Source organism: Eleginops maclovinus, chromosome 4 (assembly GCF_036324505.1).
Source record: "Eleginops maclovinus isolate JMC-PN-2008 ecotype Puerto Natales chromosome 4, JC_Emac_rtc_rv5, whole genome shotgun sequence".
NCBI classification, from domain to species: domain Eukaryota; kingdom Metazoa; phylum Chordata; class Actinopteri; order Perciformes; family Eleginopidae; genus Eleginops; species Eleginops maclovinus.
The window spans coordinates 27,737,628-27,755,885 of NC_086352.1; the positions used below are offsets into that span (position 1 = coordinate 27,737,628).

Here is an 18,258-nt window from a genome sequence, read left to right on the forward strand (position 1 = left end):
CAACAAGATTGTGCAGTCTGCTACAGTATCAAAAGCAGCGCTTAAGTCAGGTCATACTAAAACTGAGAGCTTGCTCTTGTCTGCATTCCTTCTGAGGTCACCATAAGGACATAATTGACCATTGTCTGTGGTGAAACAGTAGCAATCAACTTAAGTGCCATTTCTGTCCATGTTTTATATTCACACTAACACAGTAACAGTTTGAGAGTGTCAGTGTGTAACTATGGAAACATAGAGTGTGGAGAGGAACATTTTCAAACGATTTTCTTGAGTTCGTTTAACTGGTAAATAAATGACACAAACATCATGTAGGCAAAGATAGAAACAGTTACATTCCACCATAATATTCAGCACTGAATTAAGTATAAATACTAAGATCACACAAAAAATACTCAACTAAATGTAATAATCTTTTTTAAAAACTAATTGGTAAGTTTTATCCTGCAGCCATGATTTGAGAACTATAAAATATAGATGTAATTTAGGCAGCAGCGGTAAGGACATTGACTGTATGTTCCAAGAAGCTGGGGTTGCTAAAAAAAAATCAACGTAAATGGTGGCATCATTGCGTGGCTTTTACTGGGCTCTGGTCAGTGGGAAGCAAACTGTTTAAAAGTTTGTTCAATTTGCGAACCAATTGAGAACCAAACTAGCATCAGCACAGAACAAGAACAGAAGTAATTTCAGTGGGAAAGTGGTAACTTTGGACTCTGGATAAATGTTGCACGATGCTCACTATTTTTTGTATTTAAAAAAAACAAAAAAAAAACCAGTCAATTGATAAGTGGAGAAAATAATGAGCAGATGAATGCATTGTGCAAGTAATTATTATTTAATAGTTCAAAATAAGCTCCACCTCAATCAACTACAACAGATATATATATTCTTCCACTTTTTTCTTATTGAAGCTGTGTGAAATATTTCCAGACTGCTGTCGGCTGTATCATCTCGCCTGTTGTGCGGTTGCATGTAAAACCAGTGTTTTTCCTGCAGGACTTTTTTGACTCAGCGCTGCTGAACAGGAATAGCATCAGATCACAAGAGGGAGTAAGTGGGTGAGAAGCAGAGATCATCACTGTTGTGCTGTTTAATATGCATCATGAAAATCTGTCAGAAGATAGTCAGATATTTACTGCTCATATCCTGAAAGGAAAGCTCCTTTCTGTATTTTCACAACTCCTCAACATTGATGAACATCACATGTCAATTATATTTATACTGAAATTGTATTAGTGTTTAAAGCTTAAAGCCTGTTTGATTTAAACATCCCTATTTATGTTGGAAATATGTAGTCTGAATTGTTGAATATTCCATTTACATTTCTCTTAATTTTCTCTTGAAAAATGTAGTTGTTGTTGTCACTTCAAGGCGGTGGCTTGAGGATTTTGTATTTCTCAGTAGAGCTTAATATGAATAATGACAATGACGGAGAGAATGAGGCAGGAAAAAGAAAGGTACATTTTGTCTTTGTCTCCCAAATGAATAATAATGATGTAGTGTGTTGTAGATTAATATTTCTATTTCCAACAGTGGTAATACATTATACCAGTGGCAGCAGCAATGGACCATGGACATTATTATCATGAATAATCATTCTAAATATTATTATATCATGTATTTGAAAGTGTGAATGACCTGGATTTCAACATGATACCTCGTTCAGTTAATATTACACCATCGTTAAATAAAAGCAATCCACTTTCATACGTGCAGCAAGTACCTTACATTTTCATTGTCTTGTTTGTGTGTGTGTGTGTGTGTGTGTGTGTGTGTGTGTGTGTGTGTGTGTGTGTGTGTGTGTGTGTGTGTGTGTGTGTGTGTGTGTGTGTGTGTGTGTGTGTGTGTGTGTGTGCATGTAATGTGTGTACAGGCAAAATACAGTGTGGAGTGTAAGTCCCAGTTGTTATTCCTGCATAAACAAACTGTAAGCCTAAAGCATTAACCATTGAAGCAAATGTGAGCTAACACACACACACACACACACACACACACACACACACACACACACACACACACACAAAGAGTCAGATAGGTCGTTTGTTAAACTCGAGGGAATGATTCGATTTCAACTGAGTGGCTCTCTCTCTATCTCTTCCTCCTTCTTGACCTTTCCCTTCTATTTTCCAATCAGCGCTTGTCTTCTTCTTCCTCTTCTTTGCTCTGATTCCTCTGCTGTACATTTCCTCAATAGATTTTTCAGTCAGGGGAATAATAGCTTGAAACACAGCTTGTCTGTTTTAAATGGATTCAAAAGAGGAGGTAAATTTGTGTTTGGATTCTGCTCTTCAGTGGTTTGTAAATCTTGATTAATAAGTTAACGTGTAGTTCATCAATAAAAGCTGTTTGAGAATCATGACTAAGTTTTAAATAGGGAAGCTGAGGAGGCAACTTCAATTTCATTTTGTGCACAATCCAGCAGCAGCATCTGATCCTTTTGGTAAAGTAACCGTAATATCACGTTGAAATTCACTGATATATATATCAGAAGTAAAAGTGATCATCATGCGGGAAATCCTTGTGCAATAATAGATTGTTCCGAATGTTACAGCAGGTAAAGGAGGAGCTCATTTAAATGTTTTATACACCGATCAAAGGTCAAAGGCGTGGTCGCAGGCCTCTTCCCTCAGGACTGTCAGTTTGATTAGGATGATCTTTTCAGACCACATCTTCCTTCAAGGTTGTTCGGATGCCCTGCGGGGGGGGGGGGGGGGGGGGGGGGGGGGGGGCACCATTTTCTAGGTTTCCATGATGTTGCTGTTTGCAGTAAGTTTATTCTCACTGTATCTGCTTTTCTCTTCTCCTTCACAAATGTGACGGATGGTCTTGATCTCACGGTGGTTTGGCTCTCCATCCAGCTTCACTGCTCCAAGATGTCGGCGAGCTTCCCCAAAGACCTTGTCATGCTCTGTCTCTTTGGTCAGGGTCATTTTGCCCCCTTTGTAAAAAATAAAATTAATTCAGCGATGAAGGGAATTAAGAAAAGAAAAGAATGAAACAAGGGATCCAACCTTTAAAGGCAACAAAGAAGTAAAAGGATTAGGAATGTAAAATTACTTTGGCTAAGATCTATTACATAACTACAAGTTAGTGCAGACAAATCTGTATAGGATGACATCAGCACTATTATTTTGTTTATCCTGACAACATACATTTGTAGCTTTGTTTTGAAGTGCTTTACAATTCTTTAAAATTCATAAATCATTATGTAATGTTTGCTGTTATTATTGAATCTCAAATCTGTACTGTTATTCAGTGGGAGACAGATGTTGATCCTTCCAATATTTTCACATCTAATATTTGCATCTATTAAAATGAGTAGATGTTTAAAAATCTAATTCTGTTTAGTATAGGGAAATGTAAACAATCCAAAATGAGGGCTGCAATAATGTTCTGTGTCCCTGTTCTGGTTAATCTCTGATGGCTCTGCTCCATTTATCTCTGACAGCTTGTGGAAATTTCAAACGCCGCTGTCCCAAAAGATCACCTTTATCCCATCATGCATCTCTTCCCCAACGACAACAGAGTTGCCAAGCCTGGTAGTTCCTACTGCAGTAAAGTACAGGTAATGATTTGAATGACGCTGTTCCTCTGTTTGTGATTTTCATGGACTAAATCTATATTATGTGCAAAGTGGAGCGTGTATATGTTGGCTGACCTCAGGATATTAGGCAATTATAGTTCTGATGGCTACTGGTGCCACAAAACACAACCTGGTCGCCTGGCAAAAAGTAAAGTCAAAGTCAACTTTCTCAAAGCAGTTTTACTCATTGAAGCATCATCCCACAAAAATGCTACGGTGTGCAATCACAAACAAAATCACACTCCTGGTGGATGAGATGTAACACTACATTTTGATCGTCATGATTAAGTCATTTTTACAGAGCTGTAATTTCAAAAACTATATTCTAATAAGCATTCAAATGCAAGCATCTGTTATACAACTAGATGCGATGTTATGAGAACATTCAACCCAAATCCTTTACAAAGTAAAAGTATCAATGTAAAAAAACTCAATTGGAAGTCAAAGATTGAAATCAGAATCAGAATCAGAAATACTTTATTCATTCCAAACTGGGAAAGTTTTGAATGGTGTGAACTTTAAAATACATTTAACAATGAGTCTACAGTGCTTTGTTTACAGCAGAATGCACTTGGTTAAAGACACTGTCTGTGAGGCATCTTGTAAGCTGAGTGCGGTGGCTCAGAGGGGAGTCAATAACTGTAAAAGGACACTTGGCCTATATAATCGGATTCCTTTCTAAAGGGTTGCCTCTCTGTCCACGCTCCACAGACTTCCTTCCTTTCTTCTTTCCATTCTGAGAAACTGGAGACAGTGAGGAACAGCACAAACATGGAATGAATCCCACATCAATATGCCATAATGACATACAGTTCATTTGAAAGTTTGGTAGGAACCTGATTTGAGGCTGGGGCTTAATTAAAGACTGTTTGTGCTGAATCAAGGGCGACTTATCATTTGCCCTGCTGCACTGGTCCCCTGGTGATTTGACACAAATTAAGAGAGCAGCCCAGAATTCCCAAGGAGTTTGCCTTAATTTCTTCTAGGAGAGATTTCACTGAACCATGTTAACCCCACAGCCCCGTCAGGACATTAGGTTGCAATAGAAAGGTTTAAGGTTTCGAAACAAAAGGAGAGGAGGTTGTGATATAGTATCAGCAGCTGTACGCTCAGAAACCCTGTGAAGACCGAAGGATATTTCAAAATGTAAATATAATGCAGAAAACAAGGACAATATGTTTTCTTGTTAGATAGACACAGGTTGAGGCAGGAAATAGCAGATCAAGGAAACAATACTGTGGAAGTGAGGGAGTCAAGGTCAGGGTTACAAGCTTGTCTTCTATTCTGTACTACTTCAGCACTGCTGAACTCAAGGTGCAAACAATTTCAGGGCTCAAAGGTTGTTTTTTGTTCACTCTGCCTGCTCTCATCGGGTCATTATAAGATTAAAAAAAAGCCAGAAAACCCGCTGGAGCATATGAAGCTAAAGAGACATGTCCCCCAGGAGTTGGAGGGGACCGAGCTAAAAGAAAACAATCATTGGACTCTTTCGTCTTCCATTCATCAGGTGAATGCAAATACCTCTACAAAAGGATGCAAATGTTGCTCTATGTCTGCTCTGAAGCGGGGTCAAGAGAAATTGAGGATACTCTTAAAAAGATTAAATGAGATGTACACTGGTTTTACAAATGTCTCCAAGCACCCCTAAAAACATAGTTATCACAGGTTTAAAAGTCAGGAAAAGGCAGTGGAAAAATGGAATTTTAAACATCTACTATTGCATTTCAACCAGGCAACACTCAGCTAAGCATCAGAACAGCTACCAACTGGACCTTGAGGTAAATTGTTTCCTTCTCAGCTGCTTTTTTCTCAAGGTCAAGAAGAAACATTGAACCTCCACATAGAAAAAATGCAGTCTCCCTCCTCTCTGGCTGTTTAACCTTGATGACATCAATAAGACATCATCAGTGTTATTTTAATGAGACATGACAGAAACCCTCCACAGCCACAGAAGACATTATACTCAAGTAGTTCTCCTGGTGACTAGAGTTAACTGACCTTTATGTGTGCAATTGAAGGAAGGCCTCTTTAATAATCCTTATTGATTGTGTCAAGTAAACAATCTCCAGTCCTGTTCCAGTTAGTGAAGCTGGTTTCAGACTGGATTGATTTTCCAGCATGCTCCTGCAGCATTGTGGCATCCCAGCTTGCTCTCTGGTTTCCCTCCACCTCCCTCTTGCTTGTGGATTAACATGTAATCTCTGATATTCATCAGCCTGGTAGGTCATAAGGTCCTCTTATTACAACGTTGCTTTCATCCTGGTGACGATGACCTGGATTGTGCTGGTCTGCTGAAGACGACGGATCAACACGATGAAAAACACTTTCATCATGTTCCTGAGATAAAAGCTACTTTAATTCGTCAGTACGTGAACTCATCGTTCCTAAAATACAAATCAGTATGTCAGGTGGTGAACCACTGGACTAAACTAGCTAATTGTTATAACTAGCAGCTAAGTCACTTACAGTAACACTCTACTAATATCCTATACTATTTTATAACACTTATATGAGCCACTTTTCTACAGAATGAGTACTTTTACTTTTGGTCCTTTAAATAAATTGGCAAATAATAATTCTCCCCTCTTACTGAAGTCGGATTTTGAATGTAAGACAAAAAAATCTATATTTTTCAGGCTTATGAGAGGCAAATACACATAACGAATGCGACACAAGTTTAGAAAAAAGACCTACCGTACTCCAAATCATCTTCATCTCAAGAGCAATGTCTTGAGGACCTATTAGTAACCATGGAAACATTACCACAATTAGTCAAACAAGAGACAAGAACCACACAAACACACATTTACAAATGCAGTGAATGTAAACGGGATATCGATTCCTCAGAAGAACCCCACTGACCATTTATTTAACAATGGTTACATTTATCAGAGCAATATGCCACTTTCACACGGCTGACATACTGATTATTAGATCTGCATCAAAACAAAAACATGCAAGCAGCAATGTGAATCATAAATGACATAAAATACCGTCCCTTTCTCTCTCTCTCTCTCTCTCTCTCTCTCTCTCTCTCTCTCACACGCACACACACACATACACACACACACACACACACACACACACACACACACACACACACACACACACACACACACACACACACACACACACACACACAGACCCCGTGTTTTATCTCCTGTTCCTGTTCCTTTTTTTTTATTAATCCTCTCTGTGTTTGGACGTCTGCCTGCACAACTTTTGTCAATCAGGCTTTAGCTGCATTTAAACAAAGGCTTTACAGCAGAGTCCAGTTTGTACTGAAGAGTCATGATCAAGCATGGGCATGCAGCTCTTCACTGTAATAAAGCCCTTTAAAAAAAACATTGTTACACTTTGCTTTTAGGATTTATCTTTAATTTTTTATTTTATTAAAATAATTGAATACATTTACGTTTGAAAATGATATAAAAAGAATTGTTCAATAATCTGACCAATACCATGGTGCAAAAATACTCTAGATAAATGGTAAAACTTTACAAATAATAACAAGCAACTGCAAAGAATTTAGATACCTTACTTGATTTAACTCAACAATAGTAGAGCTTGAAATATTTCATGTAAAAGTCCTGCATTAATTAGCATTAGAATATAGTTTAAGTAACAAGGCAAAATGGTCCACTTCAGAATAATATATTATATTATCATATCATAATTAGTGATGCATTAATGTGTAAATGTTGCAACTGCTAGAGGTTGTGCTCATTTTAATGAATGTATTTTATATCTATTAGCCTATGAATTCCCCCTTGGGATCAGTTCAAAAAAAAGTACAGATATTTCCATTGGCGATGTAATCGTTTGTACGTATAAAGAAAATGGAAGAAGTAAGGTACATCAAAAGTTAGTTTCTACCACAATAAGCGATTTATCCTCAAAATTAAAAGACAAAACTTGTTGTTTTCTGTACTTTTCCAAAATAAAGCTTTGGTTTCTGATCAACAACATAAATTCTACTGATGTATTTAAACTTTATTCAGGTTATGCAAAAAACTGTGTGCCATTTTAACTTAATTAAGTACTTAACGAGTACTTTTACAGTAAAAGAACAGAGCACTTTCACAATCATATGATGCATAACTTTTACTACTACTGGAGTATTATTACAGGGGTTACTGATACCTGCATTTAGTCTAAGTAAAATATCTCACTAGGCCTACTTCTTCAAATGCATTCTCAATGGCTTGTAGTTATACATACTGGGACTGCTATCTTTACACAGTGTAATATACTGTGGTGGGAAGGACTTAAGTAGATTATCTCAAGTACTGTTTTTAAGTACGGTATTGAGGTACTTGTACATTACTTGACTATTTCCATTTGATGCTATTTTGTACTTCTACTCCACTACTATTCAGAGGTAAATATTGTACTTTTACTCTACTACATTTATCTAGTACCTTAAATTACTCTGAAGATATAGATTAATGATAAACAATAGGATCCACACTTTTAAAAAAATACTTTAGATACACCTGGATTAAATTCACAATTAGTTCAAATTAGTTCCACCTTGATAAACACATAAATTAATGATTAGAACCAAAACATATCATATTTATGATTCTGAAATGGGCTAATGAGTATAATAAGTATTTTTACCTTTGGAACTTTAAGTATACTTTGGTGCTTGTGCTTTTGTACTTTCACTTGAGTAATATTTTAAGAAATTACTTTTACGTGTAACAGTGTAGTATACCTAAGGTTTTTTACTTTACCTATTTACTTTTAAGTATGCATTTGAGTACTTCTTCCATCTCTGGTAAAATCTATCTTCTAGCTTCACCTTATTCTAAATTGAATTGCCTTAACATTGTTTTTTACAGTGTGGAAGAAGAGAGAGCTGGAGATCGCAGGGAGGTGGAGGGAGGGGAGGAGGAAGCGGAGGAGGAGGAGGAGGATGGTCCTGCTGTCAAACACAGATGAGAATACAGCGGCAGGTTTCAGGAGGCCACCGCCGTTAGATAATCGCATTTATTCTCTCCTCGCAGGCAGCGGTGACCTATGGAAGCGGAGTGACGATCTGAGGACAGGCAAATCATTTTTATGTAATTTAATCCAACTCCAGAGCTGTGGCGACGTGCGCACCCCGGTGAGGCTACACAGACACACGGCAAGCCCGCAAACTTCAGAGCGGATCTATAAACTGTAATAATAGTTCTGCTGTCCGTAGTTCTGGTTTCTGATCTACAGTTTGACCAAATATACAAGTATGGCTTAATTAATGAGGAGCATCTTTGGTATAGCAACAGATGAGAACATGCATGGGACAAACAACGGAGACTGAGGCAGAACACCTGGGCACTGTAAGGTGAGTGAATACAATACTACGGGTTTATTTTGAATGCCATTATACTAGAAGCCTATGACCAGAATATAATACTATTTGGTTTATAGTGTAACTTTAGCACGTGATTAGTTTACTATCAGGTGTTCCCCCAAATTACCTCCAGCTAATTTGTGTTTCTTGTTAAGTCAAACATCAGACAGTAAAGTCTAAATGTTTTTCCATTGGATTTCATCCTGAGGAAAAGTGATTTATATATTTCATGTTTAGCTTTATAAAATTGGTAATGTGTTAGTAATAATGTTGAGGTTTTCAGTGTTGGTTGGACAAAACAAACACTTTAAAGTTGTCACATTGGCTTTGTCAGTATTTCTCACTAAATATGAACCTAACAATCAATCAATAAATGGAGAAAATGATCCTAATAATTATTCCATAATAAAATATAATAATGAGTTATTATTCCACATTTTACACATTTACTTTGAAATGGTAGTGGAGTAGAAGTAAAATACTCAACTTCTAAATTATACTCATGCACAATAGCCTACTGAACCTGGTTTGTCTCCACAACTGGACGGTCAGCAGCATATCATAAAGCTTTCAGGGGTAACCTAACCAGGCATTATAGTTGATGATGCAGACTAAATATAGCTCCGTCACATGTGCAAAATGTTTGATACTGCACTTGTAAGAGTATTTCACTTAGGATTCGTTCTTACCACCACAAGTTGTAAAGAACCATTCCTGAGATGACTGTCTCTATCTCAATACAAAGGTTAAAACGGCATTTATTTTCTAGAGCTAAACGCATTGAAAAATAACATTTGAAAAATTCAAACAGCAACATCTCTCACTGGGCTTTAAATACCTGACCTCCATGCAGGACAGCTAGACACAGACATATTGTTATTGGATAGTATGTGCATTCAATTTGGCTGTTAGTATCTTTAAATTATATTAAAAAATATAGAAAAAATGGAAATCACAATAACAACCATCCCTTTCTAGAATCTGAATCATTTCATTTAACTCCATAATCCCCTACAGAAAATGCTTTAAATAGTTATCAATGGAATATCTCTTTGGTAGAAATTAGTTCCTATAAAAACTGTTAACAGAAAGGTAAAACTAAAACCAAAGCCACCTGCATAGCTAAATACCACTAAGGGTCAGTTAGAAATATATATTTTTGCATGTAAGCAGATATGCACTGTATAAATATTTGCAATCATTTGAAAGATGTTAAGTTAAAACAGTAGTGAAATGAGCTACATTTTTTAAGGCCTGGTTGACATAAGAAATGGTAGCCTCTCTGGCTTGGTTACACCACTTTTCACACCGAGCTTGAGAGATTGTTTAAGGTCACTCAGCAGCCATGTGAGGGTTGTCATGAATCAAGGCTTGCATTGGTGTGAAGACAACCAGAAAGGGTGTAAGGGCTAAAAGTGGAGTGCTGTGATGTTTTGTTGTGAGTGTTTTTACGCTTTTCTTACATGGCTGATATATTTGAAGAGCACATTTTGTTCTTTTTGAATTAGCTAATTATTAATACATTTGTTATTGTCCAAAAATACTGTTTTTTATTTATTTAGACTTTCAATCATAAAAGAGACATTTGTAAAACTGATAACATCAATCTGTTGTCCTGGTATAGCTAAAGGAAACGTATGGATCAAATGTAAATGTATGTTAAAGATGCATTTTACATGGTTGTCTGGGGGTTCAACAGCTATATAAAGTCAAATGTCATCTGTGTATTAATGAAAGTCAGTGAATGATGACCCAGACTGGAAACATACTGAAAAGCAGGAGACCAAGGACATAACCTTGCAGTACTCCATCAATAAAATGTTAGTTTGAGGCTTTAAAGGAAGTTTGTTATTATATTGAAATAAATATCCATCGGTGCTTGATGAAAGAACAAATTACCTTTTATTTAACTTTTGGTTTTTTTCAGCTTCTCTGTGGATCATCGTTCTAACTATCCATCAACTGGAGATACAAATACCTGCTCTATCCTGTCACACATCCTAAAGTCAACATGCCTATAATCAGCAATGCCAACCACGACTTTAGCACCTTCTCCATTAGCAGCGATGACAGCAGCCTCGACCGCTTTTTTACTGAGATCCCAGAGACTGAGACCATCAAGGGTGTTTACTTCCAGCGAGCCCAGCTGCTTCGTGACCGCAAGGCTTCGTATGTGGTCGACCACACCCTACAGGTTCTTATTAATGTCGGAGGCAATCGCTACACATTTCCCTGGAGCACCTTAGAACAGTTCCCACAAAGTCGTCTTGGACGTCTGCGGTCATGCACAACCCCAGAGGAGATTGCAAGACTCTGCGACGACTATGACGAGACGTGCCAGGAGTACTTCTTTGACCGAAACCCAACAGCCTTCAGGGTCATCCTCAACTTCCTTGCTGCGGGGAAACTGCGTTTGCTTCGAGAACTGTGTGCCGTGTCTCTCCACGATGAGCTTGACTACTGGGGTGTGGACCCAGGCCATATGGAGCGTTGTTGCCGTCGCCGCATGATTACCCGTGTGGAGGAGGTGGCCGAGCGAGAGCGCAAGGAAGAGGAGTGGAGGCAGAAGAGGGTGATGCTGAAGAAAAGCGCTACAGAGGTACAAAAAGGCTCTCACAAACTGACCTGGATACTGCGAGAAGTGGTGGAAAACCCTCAGTCGGGGTTGGCTGGGAAGATATTCGCCTGCCTCTCTGTCGTCATGGTGCTGGTCACTGTCATCAGCCTGTGCATCAGCACCATGCCAGACCTCAGAGATGAAGAGACCAGGGTGCGTATTAAGTCAATTAAAACCACCAATTGATAACTTTTAGATGTTTTGTGTTAATGTCATGTACTAATCAGCCGTCACAACAAAAATAATAATGATAATAATAATTAATAATAATAATTAAAAAAATAATACATTTTATTTGGGGGGTGCCTTTCAAGGTACCCAAGGACACCTTACAGGGCATAGGGTAATATAGGGAGAGTTAAATCTACTATTACCAATGATACAAACTATAGAACCTAGGTATTGATAATCTTAATGCAGGATTTACAAATACTTTCTTGTTTCTCATGAATATTAAACGAACCAAAAGACATTCTTAGAAGATTATATTTTAAAATATCAAACTTAAAGCTGCACTCACGAATAATTATATATCAATAATGGATCAGATTATTGCGTGATGCTCAATAGAATTAACTCTGCAGGCCCCTCAGCATGCATGTTAGTATATTTCAGTAGCTTTCGGCTCTTTGTTTTTCTGTCAGGCTTTACTGTTTTCATTCACTCCAACCAGTCTCGTCCTTTTTTTTTCCTTTCTTACATTGTTAGAATGTGTTTCATAACATATTTATAAGGCAGTAAGATGTTAATGTCGTACTTACGGGAGGCCAAAACAAAAACATAATTAATGTTTATTTGAAACATGTTGCATTTTTGTCACCCAAGTCACATTTACATAAAAGTCACAATGGTAATATCACTATAATTTAATACAAAATATTAAAATCTAAAAATAAATGTGTATTTAAAAACGTGTATCTATTTATTAAATAGTTAGATTCATGGGAGACAGTTTTATTAGAAAGAATACAGGTAAGATTGCAAATCAAAGTAAGGGATTTTTGTAAACCTTAAGCGTGGGGCGAAGAGTTGTTGAGAAATGTCTTTTGCCAATGTGACTGTTAAATCACAGATTTCTGATTTGTGTTTGAGTCAACAGAAGCACACAGGCTGTAGATTTGATTGTATAACTAACTGTCATTCTGAATGGACTGGATTAGCTATTTGATTAAGCAGGAGTCGGGGGATTGATTTCTCCCTGATGAGGCCTACAATCAATCGCACAAATCAAGACTCAAACTAATTAAATCATGTTTGTTCACAAGCTGAAACTTGCTTTTTATACATTTCTGAATAATGATAGTTGTTATAAACAATTATCTGGAGTTGTATTTCCAAGCCAAGATTACTTTTAATTTCTGGAAAGCAGTGTTGTTTTTACATTTGAGCCTAGCAGACACCTACATTGGAGGCCATATGTTTAAACTTGCTTTTGGCAATTAGTTTGACAGGGGCTGATACAAATGACAAAGCACTGAATGTGCACTTGTCAAAGAAGAAAAATGTTGAGAAGGTTGTGGTAATTTATATAAAAATGGCCCCTTGACATCAATAGGAAGTAGACAAGCAGCAACTGCAAGATCAGATGTGCTTAAACAAATACGAGCCTAGACCTTTGAGGCCTGATATGCATAATGAAATGTGCTTTTGCTAAGCTATGATTTATCTTTTCCTGAATTTAACTTTCTCAACAAATAATTAACTCTGTTTTTGAGTTGTATACCATTTCTAAAGAACTGTAGATTAAAAACATTGAATGAAACATTACCCCTTCAGTCTCCTCTTGTCAGTAAATAGATAGAGGCTCATTATGTTAAAAAGCGTTAATTGATAAAAGCGCTCCTCATTAGAAAGACTAGTTTTCTTGTTCCCTGCCACCTTTCAGTCTGCTTCCTAAGTCCCACTGAAATAAGCAATAGGTTTTTTCTCCCACTCTTAACGATCACGAAAAGTTGAGTTGAAAGTAGAACTTAAAGTTACAATTTTGAAGACCATTTCGAAGGGACAAGTAACAAAACTTGGCAATTTAAGGCATTTAATGCTTTTTCCATCAGCAGTGTATTTAATGTTGACAAAAAAGTATGTTGATTTGACTTGAAGTGTGACATTGGTGGTGACCCTTTTATGTTTCCCAGTGTCTTCTTGTCACAGTACGTCTCTGTGTCTGCAGGGCGAGTGCTCCCAGAAGTGTCAGAGCATGTTTGTAGTGGAGTCCATCTGTGTGGCGTGGTTCACTTTGGAGTTTGTGCTTCGCTTCGCCAATGCTCCGAGCAAGCTAGACTTCATTCGTGGACCCCTAAACATCATCGATGCCATTGCCATCCTGCCCTACTATGTGTCCCTGGTTGTTGATGTCAGAGATGTGTCCCAGGAGGATGTCACCATGGGTGCAGGTAGCAGAGGTTACCTGGATAAACTGAGTCTGATCCTGCGCCTGCTGCGGGCCCTGAGGATCCTGTATGTGATGCGGCTGGCTCGCCACTCTTTGGGCCTGCAGACATTAGGGCTAACCATGCAGCGCAGCATTAGGGAATTTAGCCTGCTGCTGCTGTTTGTCTGCGTGGCTGTGACTCTGTTCTCACCTCTTGTCCATCTAGCAGAGAGTGAGCTGGCTCCATTTGCCGCCACGTACCCCCAACACAGCTTCAGCAGCATACCGGCCTCCTACTGGTGGGCCATCATCTCTATGACCACGGTGGGATATGGCGACATGGTTCCACGCAGTATCCCTGGACAGATAGTCGCACTCACAAGCATTCTGAGCGGCATCCTTATCATGGCGTTCCCCGCCACGTCCATCTTCCACACCTTCTCCCGCTCATATCAGGAGCTGAAGCAGGAGTACGAGCGGCTTTGGAAAGAGGAGAGAGGCGAGGAAATAGCTGCCGAGACAGAGGAGAGTTTGTCCAAAATGGATTTGGTACCAGATGAGTTTACGTCTGTGTCGAAGGAAGATTATGACGTGGGGATATCAAGTAGGAGTCACCAATCCACACTTCCATCAACAGCTTTCTAATTGACCAGGAAGAGAGCAATCAGACTCTTTCATTCGGTAATCATGTGGTAAAAATGGTGCCACTTCACAACATACTCTATAAGCACATTTAGACTCTAAAGGACTGTTATATTGTGGACGCTTCTTGTCTGTTCCTTTTCATGATTCATGCTTTAATAATTGGCGCTTCAAACAGTCTATCTAAATTATAAAGCAGTCTTTTATAGCAGCAAATACAGAAACACTTTACCCTAGCTTTCTGTGTACATGCAAATATAGACGTCAAATATCGAGCACATTTTAAAATATATATTTAAATATATATATATGCACTTGTGCACTCATGCTGTTCAACCGTAAGTTGACACAAGGCTTTTTCACTTAGCTTTAGCGGTCAGTCCTTAGAAAATGTTATCCCTTTAAAAAATCTTTGGAGCTTTGTACTGTTACATTTATGTCCCGTTCAGGACACTTGTTAGCCTCGTGTGCTAACTTTAGCACTAATTCCTACTTGATGATAATTTCATTAACGTCACTTTAAAAAAGAAAATAAGAGGTTCTAGGTAGCAATACCCATCTGGGTCCAATTGTGGTGGCGGCAAAGGAACAGAATGATAAAACTAACAACAAGAACTCCGTTAATTGTACCAGTAACAAGTTTCTACTTCATTCAGATATTATTGCATTTAGCTGCTGTTAACCTTAGTGTTCATACAATTGTGAAACAAACTGGCTAAAACCTTTAACGTTACTCTCATCCCCTGTAATAAGGAAACACATTAAATGGTATTATATGCTGACATGAAAGGGAATCTATTACTTTGCCTAATGTGTTAATCAATCAATCAATCAATCAACTTTATTTATAAAGCCCTTTAAAAACAGCCGCAGCTGAAACAAAGTGCTGCACATGGATAAAAACACGTAGCACAAAACACAAAAACAATATAAAAACAACAATAAAAAATCAATAACAATATCAAAACAACAAGACCAATGAAACCAATACAGAAACATAGTCTCATGCTGGGTTAAAAGCCAAGGAATAGAAATGGGTTTTAAGACGAGTTTTAAAATGGGCAGTGAAGGGGCTTGTCTAATGTGCAATGGGAGGTCATTCCACAGATTAGGGCCTGCAGCGGAAAAAGGCTCTATCCCCTCTGAGCTTCCGTTTAGGCCTTGGTACCTCCAGGAGCAGCTGATCAGCTGACCTGAGGCACCGGGCAGGAGTGTAAGAGTGTAAGGAGTTTATCAGTAAACAATTAATATGGCAAATGTTAAATTGTCTTCTGCTGCACATTCCGTATAGCCTAAAGTCAGCCTTTTACACTGGATTTATTTAATTAATTGTGTTTATTTTCTGAGATTATCCATTCAAAAGTCAAACACTTTTTTCAAATCAAATAGAAGAAGAGATGAAAGACCACTACATTGACTTTATCCAGCTCATAACTTCATTGTTTGCACATTTTTATGATGACTCGTGTAATGAATGTGATACTTTTACCAACTCTCTAATTCAGGTGTTGGAAGGTCCTTAAAGGCACTATCAAGCTGTATTATTAAGGGACAATGAGTTCATTACAAACCACTAATGGTGACCAAAATCCTCACTGTGATAGATAGACACAGCACAAGTGATGTGTCTTTGTGAGTTGATTTTTCAAAAGAAATCAATTTGCTGCCTGACACATTACTTTAGAAGGTTAGTTGAAATCAATAATATTAAGCTTAAATTGGTTCAACTTAATATTATTGCTCTCAACTAACCTATTACAGTTATGTGACATTTGTTCACATAATACATCTAGCTAAAGTCAACGTTTATTTCAATGTGGAAGTAATTTTAAAACCTGTGGAAAATGATGGGCAGCAATGTTTAAGACTTGTATTTATTGGGCGTTCCATGTGGAGATTCCTTTCTCTTACCTCGCTGTTTGTCTAACTTCCAGACACTTTTAAAATCACAATAAACTCTTATGCTATGGTTTTAACTGCCTGGGAGTATGAATGATGTGTTAACTCTGCTTAAAATGTATGTAAGCTGTATTTGACAAAGAAACCATACTGTAACTCCTGACAATGGAGCACCAGTCAAACTTTTGAAGGAGCCCCACAGGTGGAAAAATAGCTATTCACTTTGGATAAGCAGTGCTCACCTTTAGATGAAAAGAGAGGGTTAAAAGGGAAGTGTTATGGGAATCTTGAAGTTAATGAATGAAAACAACAATTAGTCATCTAAAGTAAAATTCTGCAACGTCTATCCGCTCCTATTCTCTGCTCGTTATAGTGTGACTTCTAAATCAAAATGTACATTTAAATTCAGTGTCAAGCTAATGTTCCTAAGAATGTTTAAATCTGCTTTGTTTACTTCCATGTTTATGGGCTTGAAGACTTCTTCTTTGTGGTTGCTGGCACATTGCTGCATATCTTGGCATCTTACCACCACCTGATCAGTGGAATGGTGTGAAAACGATTGGCAGGAATGTCCATCATATCACGTACCCACTCATAAAAATACAGCTCAACTCCACAAAAAAAGAACCCAGAAAATGTATTACAAGCATGTTAGGATAATGTAGTTTGTTTTGAGATTAAATTCTGCTTCAACAATTTGAATACAAAAGGGGCTGTCATAATGCACTGGTGGATGAGGTATTTATATCCATTACTAGGGTTTGTTGGTAGTTTAATTGCTGTCCTGTGAGAACCATCTATCTCTAAAAAGTCAGGTTTCTGCTAAAAACTACCTTGAGTTAATGCACTTTCCAGCTGATCAAAAAGGCTTTTTAAATAGTTGAATAATGTCAGTACATAGAGATCACTCCAGTTTATCACAAACATTACAATCAATAAAGCTGGAGATAGATAATTTTCACATCACAGAATGGTAGCTGCCAGAGAAATGTAGTGCAAAATCTACAATATTTACCTCTTAATCGGAATTAAGTACATTGCAAGAACAGGAATTACTCAAGTAGAAATACCTTGAATTTAGAAGGCACAGAACCTAATTGAATGTATTTATTTTTACAATTCTTGTGATAGAACTCACTTGTTGGCAGTCGATTAATATCAGCTTTAGCTTATGGGATATTATTGTATTGTCACTTTTTTTTCTGATACCAGTTATTATTCTGTACTTGCATTCATCTGGTTTGGCAATTAAATGCAACATTTAGCTTTTTCGTTTCTCACATAATTATTATTTAAATTAATGCTAAACAAAACATTCCTTCAGTTTGTGTGCACAGTTTGTCCACTGATGCATTTGAAAGCGAGCAAACTCTCCTCCACACGCTGACATCTGTTGTTAGTGTTTGGAGAGACAGATGGAGCGTTTTTGAAGAGCCTCTTTCAGTCTCTACAGAACTTCTTCAAACACTGCTGCTGGCACGATTAGGTCCACTCTAACCACAAACAATGGGGACGTTGAAAAGTCACCAACAGTCACTAGTTCTTATCTGCCACCACCACTTCTTTCTCCTTGAACCTGCACCACCTGCTGTCCTCACGGAGGAGGACACACACTCAGACACAAGACAAGAGGTGGAAAGTAAGTACATTTACTCAAGTTCTGTACTTTAAGTACAATATTTAGATACTTGTACTTCACTTCAGTATTTCCATTTAATGCTACTTTGTAGTTCTACTCCATTACAATTCAGAGGTACATCTTGTACTTTTACTCAATTACTTTTATTTAAGACCTTTAGTTACTTTAC

At 37.8% G+C, this 18,258-nt stretch overlaps 1 protein-coding gene across 1 annotated transcript; it reads left to right on the top strand.

Moving 5' to 3' along the window:
• Positions 1–8,617: 8,617 nt before the first annotated feature.
• On the top strand, positions 8,618–16,438 carry kcng4b (potassium voltage-gated channel, subfamily G, member 4b). Its single transcript, XM_063881973.1, has 4 exons — positions 8,618–8,693; positions 8,848–8,912; positions 10,849–11,691; positions 13,709–16,438. Exons 3-4 carry the CDS (start codon positions 10,933–10,935, stop codon positions 14,552–14,554), a joined length of 1,605 nt encoding a protein of 534 aa, XP_063738043.1. The 5' UTR covers positions 8,618–8,693; positions 8,848–8,912; positions 10,849–10,932; the 3' UTR covers positions 14,555–16,438.
• The last annotated feature ends 1,820 nt before the right edge of the window (positions 16,439–18,258 follow it).